The sequence below is a fragment of the Coregonus lavaretus genome (assembly GCF_964263955.1).
Source record: "Coregonus lavaretus genome assembly, chromosome: 8".
In the NCBI taxonomy this organism is placed as follows: Eukaryota; Metazoa; Chordata; class Actinopteri; order Salmoniformes; family Salmonidae; genus Coregonus; species Coregonus lavaretus.
The window spans coordinates 35617707-35631028 of NC_139995.1; the positions used below are offsets into that span (position 1 = coordinate 35617707).

The window sequence follows — 13322 nt, forward strand, 5'->3', positions numbered from 1 at the left end:
GAAATGGAAGGGGGAGAAAGTAAGGAACTTGTCTGTCGCCCTGCATTAAAGACCAAAATTGGCTAAAGAAAATTGTGATAAATAAAAGTATACCAGTTTAATTTAAGGAGTAAAAAATTGACAGCTGTGCCATATAGATTGCAAAATAGTTGGGAAGAGATTTTCGATGTACCGATTCCATGGCACATGGTTTATGAACTGATACACATAACTACGCCGGATTCAAAACTTTGAATTTTTCGATTTAAATTATTATACAAAATTCTTGCAACCAATATAATGTTTTTTATATACAGTATTTCACAAAAGTGAGTACACCCCTCACATTTTTGTAAATATTTGAGTATATCTTTTCATGTGACAACACTGAAGAAATGACACTTTGTTACAATGTAAAGTAGTGAGTGTACAGCTTGTATAACAGTGTAAATGTCCTGTCCCCTCAAAATAACTAAACACACAGCCGTTAATGTCTAAACCGCTGGCAGCAAAAGTGAGTACACCCCTAAGTGAAAATGTCCAAATTGGGCCCAATTAGCCATTTTCCCTCCCCGGTGTCATGTGACTCATTAGTGTTACAAGGTCTCAGGTGTGAATGGGGAGCAGGTGTGTTACATTTGGTGTCATCTCTCTCACACTCCCTCATACGGGTCACTGGAAGTTCAACATGGCACCTCATGGCAAAGAACTCTCTGAGGATCTGAAAAAAATAATTGTTAATCTACATAAAGATGGCCTGGGCTATAAGAAGATTTCCAAGACCCTGAAACTGAGCTGCAGCACGGTGGCCAAGACCATACAGCGGTTTAACAGGACAGGTTCCACTCAGAACAGGCCTCGCCATGGTCGACCAAAGAAGTTGAGTGCACGTGCTCAGCATCATATCCAGAGGTTGTCTTTGGGAAATAGACGTATGAGTGCTCCCAGCATTGCTGCAGAGGTTGAAGGGGTGGGGGGGTCAGCCTGTCAGTGCTCAGATCATACGCCGCACACTGCATCAAATTGGTCTGCATGGCTGTCGTCCCAGAAGGAAGTCTCTTCTAAAGATGATGCACAAGAAAGCCCGCAAACAGTTTGCTGAAGACAAGCAGACTAAGGACATGGATTACTGGAACCATGTCCTGTGGTCTGATGAGACCAAGATAAACTTATTTGGTTCAGATGGTGTCAAGCGTGTGTGGCGGCAACCAGGTGAGGAGTACAAAGACAAGTGTGTCTTGCCTACAGTCAAGCATGGTGGTGGGAGTGACTTTGTTTTTTTTACCCCATATGTAACTCTGTGTTGTTGTTTTTATCGCACTGCTATGCTTTATCTTGGCCAGGTCGCAGTTGTAAATGAGAACTTGTTCTCAACTGGCTTACCTGGTTAAATAAAGGTGAAATAAAAAAATAAAAATAAAAAAGGTCTGGGGCTGCATGAGTGCTGCCGGCACTGGGGAGCTACAGTTCATTGAGGGAACCATGAATGCCAACATGTACTGTGACATACTGAAGCAGAGCATGATCCCCTCCCTTCGGAGACTGGGCCGCAGTCAAGCTCCATAGAGCTCCGAGACAAGGTACCAAAAAATGTCTGCAGCATTGAAGGTCCCCAAGAACACAGTGGCCTCCATCATTCTTAAATGGAAGAAGTTTGGAACCACTAAGACTCTTCCTAAAGCTGGCCACCCAGCCAAACTGAGCAATCGGGGTTGAAGGGCCTTGGTCAGGGAGGTGACCAAGAAACCCGATGGTCACTCTGACAGAGCTCCAGAGTTCCTCTGTGGAGATAGGAGAACCTTCCAGAAGGACAACCATCTCTGCAGCACTCCACCAATCAGGCTTTTATGTTAGAGTGGCCAGACGGAAGCCACTCCTCAGTAAAAGGCACATGACAGCCCGCTTGGAGTTTGCTAAAAGGCACCTAAAGGACTCTGACCATGAGAAACAAGATTCTCTGGTCTGATGAAACCAAAATTGAACTCTTTGGCCTGAATGCTAAGCGTCACGTCTGGAGGAAACCTGGCACCATCCCTATGGTGAAGCATGGTGGTGGCAGCATCATGCTGTGGGGATGTTTTTCAGCGGCAGCGACTGTGAGACTAGTCAAGATTGAGGGAAAGAAGAACGGAGCAAAGATACAGAGAAATCCTTGATGAAAACCTGCTCCAGAGCGCTCATGACCTCAGACTGGGGGCGAAGGTTCACCTTTCAACAGGACAACGACCCTAAGCACACAGCAAAGACAATGCAGGAGTGGCTTCGGGACAAGTCTCTGAATGTCCTTGAGTGGCCCAGCCAGAGCCCGGACTTGAACCCGATCGAACATCTCTGGAGAGACCTGAAAATAGCTATTCAGCGACACTTGAGAGGATCTGCAGAGAAGAATGGGAGAAACTCCCCAAATACAGGTGTGCCAAGCTTGTGGCATCATACCCAAGAAGACTTGAGGCTGTAATCACTGCCAAAGGTGCTTCAGCAAAGTACTTAGTAAAGGGTCTGAATACTTATGTAAAAGTGATATTTCAGTTGTTAATTTTTTATACATTTGCAAAAATTTCTATAAACCTGTTTTTGCTTTGTCACTATGGGGTATTGTGTGTAGATTGATGAGGGAATAAAACAATTTAATCCATTTTAGAATAAGGCTGTAATGTAACAAAATGTCAAAAGTCAAGGGGTCTGAATACTTTCCGAATGCACTGTATATATTTATGAAAAAAATATGGGGGATTGGAAATGATGCAGACAATTACATTGATGGAAGCCACAATCTATCTGCAATATTAAAGCTGATCTACCCCCCCCCTCCCAAAAAAACAACAACAACAACAACAACAACAGATCTGTATGAAAATACCCTCAAATAAAAGATGACATTCAATACAAAATGCTGGAGTTTAGAGCCACATGTAGATTTTAACTTAATTGTCTAAATACATATGGTGTGGACTTGATATACATGTGTATATAGACTAATTTATATACACTTCAGCCAAGTGGTGAAATATGTATCTATTTTACATGTGTGTGATTGATGGCACTGTATTTGTGTCAGTTTGAAGAAGTGTGTGCATTTGTTTTAATACATGTTTGAATAAGTGTGTGTTTGTGTTTTCTGATGAACAGAGCAGTCAGCCCAAGCTGGAGGTGTTCCAGGAGATGCTGAGTAAGCACCCTAGTGTGTTCTACCCCTCCCGCACTCCCAAGAGCTTGCTGGTGCACTGGCAGCTACTCAAACAGTACTACCTGCTGGAGGACCAGAGTGGTGAGAGAAACTCAACTTACGCAGGTTACATACCAAATGGCACCCTATTCCCTTTTAGTTGGTCAAAAGTAGTGGTGCCATTTGGAACACTGCCACACTCTCTTAGCCCATCACTTATTATTATTATTATTATATTATTATCACTTGACATCCATGGAGTGAAGTTAATGTAATTATTTCAAACAAGTTTTTAACTGTACACAAATGTTTGACTGTTGAAAACTAAAACTAAGTGAATTGAGCCTTATTGTATGGTTTGATTATCTTTTGCAGTCCAACCTCTCCCTAAAGGCGACCAAGTCCTCAACTTCTCTGATGCTGAGCAGCTGGTGGACGATTCTAAGCTAAAGTAAGAGAAATGGTCAACGTTCTGAGCACAATTAATTTCAGTTTCCCTAAGGTTAAATTCAGAGCTCCTCCCGTGTCAGTCATTTTAATCAGTGTCTGTCTCGTTAACCAGGGAGAGCAGGGATGAGGTGCTGGAGCATGGTGAGTTACGCAACCATAGATTCTTGCATATAAATTACACATTACTAACACATAAAAAGGAGTCTAAGAAGGTGCTTAATTTACCAAATTCAGAGCAACTGAATGCATGTTAATGGTTTATTGGAGTAGAAATCTGTTGCGTCATCTCTCCTTCTCCCCTTCCTTATTCTCTCCTTACTCTCAGAGCTGATGATCTCTGACCGCCATCAGAAGAAAGAGATAAGACAGCTGGAACAGGAGCTACCACGCTGGCAGGTCCTGGTGGACAGCATCACAGGTGAGCATTATGTGCGTATGTGTTTGTGTGTGTGCCTGCCTGTGTGCATATATAGTACCAGTCAAAAGTTTGGACACACCTACTCATTCAAGGGTTTTTCTTTATTTTTACTATTTTCTACATTGTAGAATAATAGTGAAGACATCAAAACTATGAAATAACACATATGGAATCATGTAGTAACCAAAAAAGTGTTAAACAAATCAAAATATATTTTATATTTGAGATTCTTCAAATAGCCACCCTTTGCCTTGATGACAGCTTTGCACACTCTTGGCATTCTCTCAACCAGCTTCACCTGGAATGATTTTCCGACAGTCTTTAAGGAGTTCCCACATATGCTGAGCACTTGTTGGCTGCTTTTCCTTCACTCTGCAGTCCGACTCATCCCAAACCATCTGAGTTGAGGTCGGGAGATTGTGGAGGCCAGGTCATCTGATGCAGCACTCCATCACTCTCCTTCTTGGTCAAATAGCCCTTACACAGCCTGGAGGTGTGTTGGGTCATTGTCCTGTTGAAAAACAAATGATAGTCCCACTAAGCCCAAACCAGATGGGATGGCGTATCGCTGCAGAATGCTGTGGTAACCATGCTGGTTAAGTGTGCCTTGAATTCTAAATAAATCACAGACAGTGTCACCAGCAAAGCACCCCCACACCATAACACCTCCTCCTCCAAGCTTTACGGTGGGAACTTCACATGCAGAGATCATCCGTTCAACCACACCGCGTCTCACAAAGACATGGCGGTTGGAATCTCCAATTTGGACTCCAGACCAAAGGACATTTCCACCGGTCTAAAGTCCATTGCTCGTGTTTCTTGGCCCAAGCAGGTCTCTTCTTCTTATTGGTGTCCTTTAGTAGTGGTTTCTTTGCAGCAATTCGGCCATGAAGGCCTGACTTACATAGTCCCCTCTGAACAGTTGATGTTGAGATGTGTCTGTGACTTGAACTCTGTGAAGCATTTATTTGGGCTGCAATTTCTGAGGCTGGTAACTCTAATGAACTTATCCTCTGCAGCAGAGGTAACTCTGGGTCTTCCATTCCTGTGGCGGTCCTCATGAGAGCCAGTTTCATCATAGCGCTTGATGGTTTTTGCAACTGCACTTGAAGAATTGACTGACTTTCATGTCTTAAAGTAAAAATGGACTTTCGTTTCTCTTTGCTTATTTGAGCTGTTCTTGCCATAATATGGACCCCCTACCTTGTCACAACACAACTGGTTGGCTCAAACGCATTAAGAAGGAAAGAAATTCCACGAATTAAGAAGGCACACCTGTTAATTGAAATGCATTCCAGGTGACTACCTCATGAAGCTGGTTTAGAGAATGCCAAGAGTGTGTGTCACGATCGTCGGGAACAGAGGAGGACCAAGGCGCAGCGTTGAAGACGAACATACTCTTTATTTTGTGATTAACCGAACAAAACAACAAAACGATAACGTGACAGCTCACGGTCTAACACAAAACCAACTAGAACAAGATCCCACAACCACTGTGGGAAAACAGCTTGTCTAAATATGGTTCCCAATCAGAAACAACCAGCAACAGCTGACACTCGTTGCCTCTGATTGGGAACCACTCTGGCCAACATAGAAATACAACTACTAGACAAACAACTGAAACTCACACCCTGGCTCAACATACAAGTGTCCCCAGAGCCAGGGCGTGACAGTACCCCCCCCTAAAGGCGCGGACTCCGACCGCGCCAACTAAATACCACAGGGGAGGGACCGGGTGGGCACTCCGCCTTGGCGGCGGATCCGGCTCCGGGCCTGATCCCCACTCCCTCTCCAACCCCCCAAAGAACCCCTGGTCCGGTCTGGCCCCGCTGACCGGAGCTGGACTGCACACTGGTGGAGCGGATTGCTCTAGCTCCGGCGTGAAGCAGCTGACCGGTGCCGGACCAGGCACCGGTGGAACAGGCACGGGCCGTGCCGGACTGACGACGCGCACCATAGGCTTGGTGCGGGGAGCAGGAGCGGGCCGGACCGGGCTGGCGACGCACACCACTGGCTTGGTGTGGGGAACAGGCACGGGCCGTGCCGGACTGACGACGCACACCCCTGGCTTGGTGTGGGGAGCAGGAGCGGGCCGGACCGGGCTGGCGACGCGCACCATAGGCTTGGTGCGGGGAGCAGGAGCGGGCCGGACCGGGCTGGCGACGCACACCATTGGCCTGGTGCGGGGAGCAGGAACAGGCCGGGCCGGGCTGGCGACGCGCACCAAAGGCTTGGTGCGGGGAGCAGGAGCGGGCCGGGCTGGCGACGCGCACCATAGGCTTGGTGCGGGGAGCAGGAGCGGGCCGGACCGGGCTGGCGACGCGCACCATTGGCCTGGTGCGGGGAGCAGGAACAGGTCGGGCCGGGCTGGCGACGCGCACCATAGGCTTGGTGCGGGGAGCAGGAACAGACCGGGCCGGGCTGGCGACGCGCACCATAGGCTTGGTGCGGGGAGCAGGAACAGGCCGGGCCGAGCTGGCGACGCGCATCATAGGCTTGGTGCGGGGAGCAGGAACAGACCAGACCGTACTGGGGACACACACCACTGGCCCTACGGCGGGATCTGGAACGGGCCGGACCGGACTGGTAACACACCCCAGTACCTCTCGCCGTGCCTCTACACCTTCCTTCCCCTCTTTGACCAGTGGCCCCCGTAACCTGGCGGCCTCCTCTGCCAACCCGCTGGGCCGCCCTATCGCAGTCTCCTGCTGCCCCGTCGTCCACGGCGTTAGCCCCCCCCTAAAAAAATTCTGGGCTTCTCTCCTACCCGTGGACCAGGTCTCCATACTTTTCGCCAGCCTTTCGCCCTTCTGCTTCCACGTCAAGCCCCTCTCTTGCTCACCCGGCTTGACCCAGTCGAGGAGGCGCTGGATATCCGCCAGAGATTTCCCTGGCGATGGCTCCTGGACCCGCTGCTTGGTCCAGTTCTGCTGGGATCTTCTGTCACGATCGTCGGGAACAGAGGAGGACCAAGGCGCAGCGTTGAAGACGAACATACTCTTTATTTAGTGATTAACCGAACAAAACAACAAAACGATAACGTGACAGCTCACGGTCTAACACAAAACCAACTAGAACAAGATCCCACAACCACTGTGGGAAAACAGCTTGTCTAAATATGGTTCCCAATCAGAGACAACCAGCAACAGCTGACACTCGTTGCCTCTGATTGGGAACCACTCTGGCCAACATAGAAATACAACTACTAGACAAACAACTGAAACTCACACCCTGGCTCAACATACAAGTGTCCCCAGAGCCAGGGCGTGATAGTGTGCAAATCTGTCATCAAGGCAAAGGGGGCTATTTGAAGAATCTCAAATATAAAATATATTTTGATTTGTTTAACACTTTTTTGGTTACTACATGATTCCGTATGTGTTGTTTCATAGTTTGGATGTCTTCACTATTATTCTACAATGTAAAAATAAAGAAAAGCCCTTGAATGAGTAGGTGTGTCCTATCTTTTGACCGTTAGTGTACATGCGAGCGTGTGTGTGTGTAAGAAGCCAGTCTTACAGGGCCTTTGACCTCGATTCAATCCGATCGAGCGTTAAACCGAGCTAAACCGAGCTGGCGGACTTCCGCATAACAGATGTTCTTGCGGTGTTTGAGGTGTATCTGTCAAATGAGCGGAAAAATAAGTGAGCGGCTGCTCTTGTGTGTCACAAACCACTCCCTTATTATCCCTAATGTGTTAGAAGTTCAAAACGGCGATAGGAAGTGTAGGCTAATGCATGTTTTCATGTTCATTTGGATCAGAATCAGTCACCTTTATTAAAAATCCATTTAAATTACAGGTTGTAATGCAACAAAATAGGAAAAACACCAAGGGGGATGAATACTTTTGCAAGGCACTGTAGCTCTATCATAGCCCTTCTAAGTATAGCCTTTCCACTCCCTATTTAATCTTGCTCAAATTCAGGATCTCTGCCTCGCAAACACATGTGACTGCCTTCCTGAATGGTTTCAACTCACCACACTATTGAAAAAGGCCTTTTTCAATTGCTCAAGGAGCGACACTTCAGGCTTATGAGTGAGTTTCACAGATCCCCATCTGCTACATTCACCCTCTTAGCTCACTCCACAGCGACCCCAGTGGTTGAACCAGCGCAACTGTAGATCCGAGTCCAGTGACACCATTGTAAAGGACGTCACACTACCTGCTTAGCGAGTACCTCTTCCCCCTGATTCAGCTCATATGGAGACTCAAACACAGACAAACACAGGTGACCGCCCTCCTGAAGCATTCCAACCCATCGTGCTATTAAAAAAAAGCCTTCAATTGCGCAAGGGGCGATACTTCAGGCTGAGGAGTGAGTTTCACAGATCCCCATCTGCTACACTAATACAAGTCTTCAAGATCCAGCAAGGTTACTCGTCAAAAGAGCGTGGTTTAGTGATCCATGCTTATGTGATGAAAACCTGCCTGAGACCTGAAGACATGTTAGTTTGACATGTGCTAATTTGTGTTGAACGTGTTAGTTTCAAGCAGTGGCAGACTGGCCATCTGGCATTTCGGGCAAATGCCAGATGGGCTGGTCCATTTTTAGCTCAGTGGGCCTGTCTAACTTTGTGCAAAATTATCATTATCTAGCTAATGATGAGGACCTCAAGGATAATAATGGGCAAGTCTGGGGGCCTCAAGGAAAATAATTGGCTGATGTGTTAGAAATGCCAGGGCCGATTATTATAATTATTTTGTCCCAGTCCGCCCCTGGTTTCAAGTCCCTGCAAGGGTAGTCATTATGAGGTTAAAATGTGACTGAGTGGGTTAAGACTGTGTTAGCCTGTTGCGCTAAAGCCTAGGTATTGGTCCTGTGACTTGGATGGGTCTCTTCAAGGAAGAGGTCAAAGGGGGGTGAAGTGTAACACAGGTGGTTCGGTGACCACGCTCGTGTGATGAGTAACTTGTCTGAGACCTGGGTTAGAACCCCATCAGTCAAACTTACACGTCTTCATGTATCAGGCAAGGTTGCTCATCACATAGCCTCGCGAGCGAAGTGATCCCACAAGCTTATATGAATGGTTTCGCTACAAGCGGTAATCAGTCTGGCAATTACGAGGCTACTCATCACATTCATGGATCACCAAACCACCTCTTTTACACTAATTTAATGGGGTCCACAGATCCTTCTGCTTTCGTTTGCCACAGACAGTGTTGTTTTTTAGTACGCCTGATTTTCAAACCCAGTCAGTTATATTGGTGCCGTGATCTCTGAGTATGAGATCAAAGAGGGGTGAAATGTAAGCAAGATGAGTAACTTTGCTGTATACTTGAAGACTTGTGTTAGCTTCCTGATCTCATCCCAATGGGCTTTAGCTAAATTTGCTAACACAGTCTGGTGACATGTAGTAGACCTGGTTCGAACCCAGTCAGTCACAAGACTAAGATTAAATAGAGAGTGGAAGGGCAATGACAGGGCTATTCAACTATATTCTTATGGGGGTCAAAATGCGTTTTTTGTGACACTCCCTTCTAACGCGGCCTGTGTGAGCATAATAGAGGGGAACATTTTCCAGAGAGTCTTACCTTTCAGGAATGGGGTCATAATAGCTTATTCAAATGAGGTTCAAATGCTAGAGCCAAATTCATTGGAAGAAAATAAATTCAACATGTCACATTGGATTCAGAAACCGCCAGAAGCTTCTGTTTACCACAGAGAGCGTTTGATTCTATCTGTTCTCCTCTATGTTGTCTCTGGTTTTGAATCTGAATTTAGGGAACTGAATTTGAAAGCTGAGTCTGAATGCATCTGAGAAGATGAATATATTAAACTTAATTGAACTTGAAATTATGTTTTGTAAACTTGAGACAATGAAAGCAATATCTACCATATTGAAACTGAATATATAAATAATGAATTAGAATATAAAATAAAATGTTTATTTAACCTTTATTTTAACAGGAAAGACCTATTGAGACCTAGGTCTCTTTTACAAATGCGCCCTGTATATACAACATAAATATGCACATTATACCCAAACATAATCATGGGAAGCACAAATAAAACATCACAAATCACCCAGAAAACATTTACATTCCTCCACAAATAAGTCCACAATCAATGCTTTAAATTGCCCGAACGGTACCAGAACATCAAGATAAAACGTATTTAGAATTTTGTTCCAGCAATACGGTGCATTAAAAGTAAAAGCAGATTTACCTAAGTCAGTGGAGACCATAGGAACCTCAAGAGTTAACCAATCCTGTGAACGGGTTAGGCAACTCCGGTGTTTATACTTCAACAGCAAAGTTAGATAAGACGAAAGTTTATGAAGTAAGGCCTTGTAAACAAAAAGGGAGTAATGTAGCGATATATACGGGTCTTTAGTGAAGTCCAGCCAAACTTTTGATACAGGATGCAGTGATGAGTATCAAAACTGTCACCTGTAACAAAATGAAGGGCATTATGGTAGATGGCATCCAAAGGTTTAAGAGTAGGAGCAGGCAGCTGCACTTTGGTAAATAATATCACCATACTCAAGAACAGATAAAAAGGTTGACCAAATAATCTGCTTCCTACTGCTTAAAGGCACGATCTGTTTCTGTAGAAAAATACCATTTTAAATCTTAGCTTCTTAACCAGCTCATCTATATGTTTTTTAAATGTCAAATCCATATCAATCCAAATGCGGAATTATTTATATGCGTTCGAACACGTTCGATTGGAGAACCATCTGAAGTACATGTTGTTTTCAAACTCTCGGAAGAATGTTTCAGATGAACTACACGTCTTGAAAACAACATGTGTTTTCTTTTGCCCGTATTAAGCACAAGTTTTAACCTCTACGGGATCGGTGTCCCGTATACGGGACGGTTGAGCTAACGTGCGCTAATGTGATTAGCATGACTGTTGTAAGTAACAGCAAACTTATGTTTTATGTGGGCAGAAAGCTTAAATTCTTGTTAATCTAACTGCACTGTCCAATTTACAGTAGCTATTACAGTGAAAAAATAACATGCTATTGCTTGAGGAGAGTGCACAACAACAAAAAACGTATCACGGCAACTGGTTTGATACATTCACCTCTGAAGGTAAATAATGTACTTATATTCAGTAATCTGTCATCCTAAGGGTCCCAGAGATAAAATGTAGCATAGTTTTGTTTGATAAAATCCCGGCCATCTAGATGTGTGAAGGTTGGTGTATAAGCTAATGATCCATCATGTATGACATTCCTGGGAGTGTGTAAACTTACATTTTGTATTACCATATCATTTTTGTATGTTCTCTATAGTTATATACTTGAAAATGTATCAATTGACCAATTCGGCACATTTGGGCAGACTTGATACAAAATAGTCCAGTATTGCAATGCTTCACTGGATCAATCTGAAATTTTGCACACACACTGCTGCCATCTAGTGGCCAAAATCTAAATTGTGCCTAAACTGCAATATTATATTTTGGCCTTTCTCTTGCATTTAAAAGATGATGGACAAAAAAAAAAAAAAAGCATTGTTTTTTTGTTTGTATTATCTTTTACCAGATCTGATGTGTTATATTCTCCTACATTAATTTCACATTTCCACAAACTTCTAAGTGTTTCCTTTCAAATGGTATCAAGAATATGCATATCCTTGCTTCAGGTCCTGAGCTACAGGCAGTTCGATTTGGGTATGTCATTTTAGGCGAAAATTTAAAAAAATATCCTTAAGAGGTTAAATCCGCAAGGGATTCCTGCATAGCTATCAATGCAAATAGTCTGGGTAGCCATGATTAGCTGTTCAGGAGTCTTATGGCTTGGGGGTAGAAGCTGTTAAGAAGCCTTTTGGACCTAGACTTGGTGCTCTGGTACAGCTTGCCGTGCGGTAGCAGAGAGAACAGTCTATGACTAGGGTGGCTGGAGTCTGATAATTTTTAGGGCCATCCTCTGACACCGCCTGGTATAGAGGTCCTGGGTGGCAGGAAGCTTGGCCCGAGTGATGTACTGGGCCGTACGCACTACCCTCTGTAGTGCCTTGCGGTCAGAGGCCTAGCAGTTGCCATACCAGGCAGTGATGCAACCAGTCAGGATGCTCTCGATGGTGCAGCTGTATAACTTTTTGAGGATCTGAGGACCCATGCCAAATCTTTTCAGTCTCCTGAGCGGGAATAGGCTTTGTCGTGCCCTCTTCACAACTGTCTTGGTCTGTTTGGACCATGATAGTTTGTTGGTGATGTGGACACCAAGGAACTTGAAGCTCTCAACCGGTTCCACTACAGCCCCGTCGATGAGAATGGGGGCGTGCTCAGTCCTCTTTTTTTCCCTGTAGTCCACAATCATCTCCATTGTCATTAACAACTAAAATGGTTGCTGTAATAGTGCTATGCCCAGTCCTAAACCCTGATTGGTTTACATTCAAAATACATTTCTCAGATAAAAAAGATTAAAGTTGTAAATTTACCAAGGATTCAAGAATCTTAGCTAGACAAAGAAGCCTTGAAATGGGGCAATAATTATTAAGATCACTACTATCCCCGCCCTTATGGAGTGGCAGCACATCAGGAATATTTCCTGATAACAATGTTAAATAAAAAAATGTGGTTATTCAGCCAACAGTGATGGGCGCTGCACACTTAAGCAGACCGGGATCCAAATGGTCGGCCCCTGTGGATTATTTTGTTGTCTATTGCTAGCAAAGCATCAAGGACTTATTTTTCTGTAAATAGCCAAAATGAAAAGCTTTGACTGTCATTTCTGTGATCATTCAGCAAGTTTCCCCTATCAGCATCCAGCCCAATATCATTGTGAATATGCTTAGGAGTTCTTTCACAAAGAGAGAGCCCGCTGAAAAAAATGGTGATTAAATGCATCAATGATGGCATTCTTTTCCATTAATGAGGCCAGTGCCTCATTAATTTGTTGTGGCAGAGAGGAAGAAGTAGAACCCTTCAGGGATATGACAGTTTTCCAGAATTTAGCCGGGTTCCCATTACAATCCCAAAGAGCGGTTACATAATAATCCGATTGATCCTTTCTGATTTGTCTTACCCAATGATTTTTCAGTTGCTTGAAATTGAATTTTAAAACAGAATGCCATATTCATTCAACTCAGTTTCAAATCATGAAATACAAGTTCAATTTATGAATTCAATGATTACATTTGTGCTTTACAACTTAAAAAATGTCAAATTCAATATCGTAATTCAAAATGATAAAATTCTAATACAATTTCTGTTAGCACTGAAATTGCTCCATACATATGGTTTATCTACTAGAAACTCATGGAATATATAGACACAGATATAATAAATTAATACTATATATGAATACATATATTTTTTAAAGTTATTCAAATCTAAATAGACCAACATTATGATC

At 44.2% G+C, this 13322-nt stretch overlaps 1 protein-coding gene across 2 annotated transcripts in view; it reads left to right on the top strand.

Moving 5' to 3' along the window:
* Positions 1–13322, top strand: part of LOC311134348 (microspherule protein 1-like) — a 49469-nt gene that overhangs the window by 30800 nt on the left and 5347 nt on the right. For both annotated transcript variants that reach the window (XM_084167997.1, XM_084167998.1), the window contains 4 exons: positions 3109–3247; positions 3521–3596; positions 3708–3736; positions 3921–4013. In XM_084167997.1, coding sequence (XP_084024123.1) covers positions 3109–3247; positions 3521–3596; positions 3708–3736; positions 3921–4013 — 337 coding nt within the window. The remainder of the gene's footprint in view (positions 1–3108; positions 3248–3520; positions 3597–3707; positions 3737–3920; positions 4014–13322) is intronic.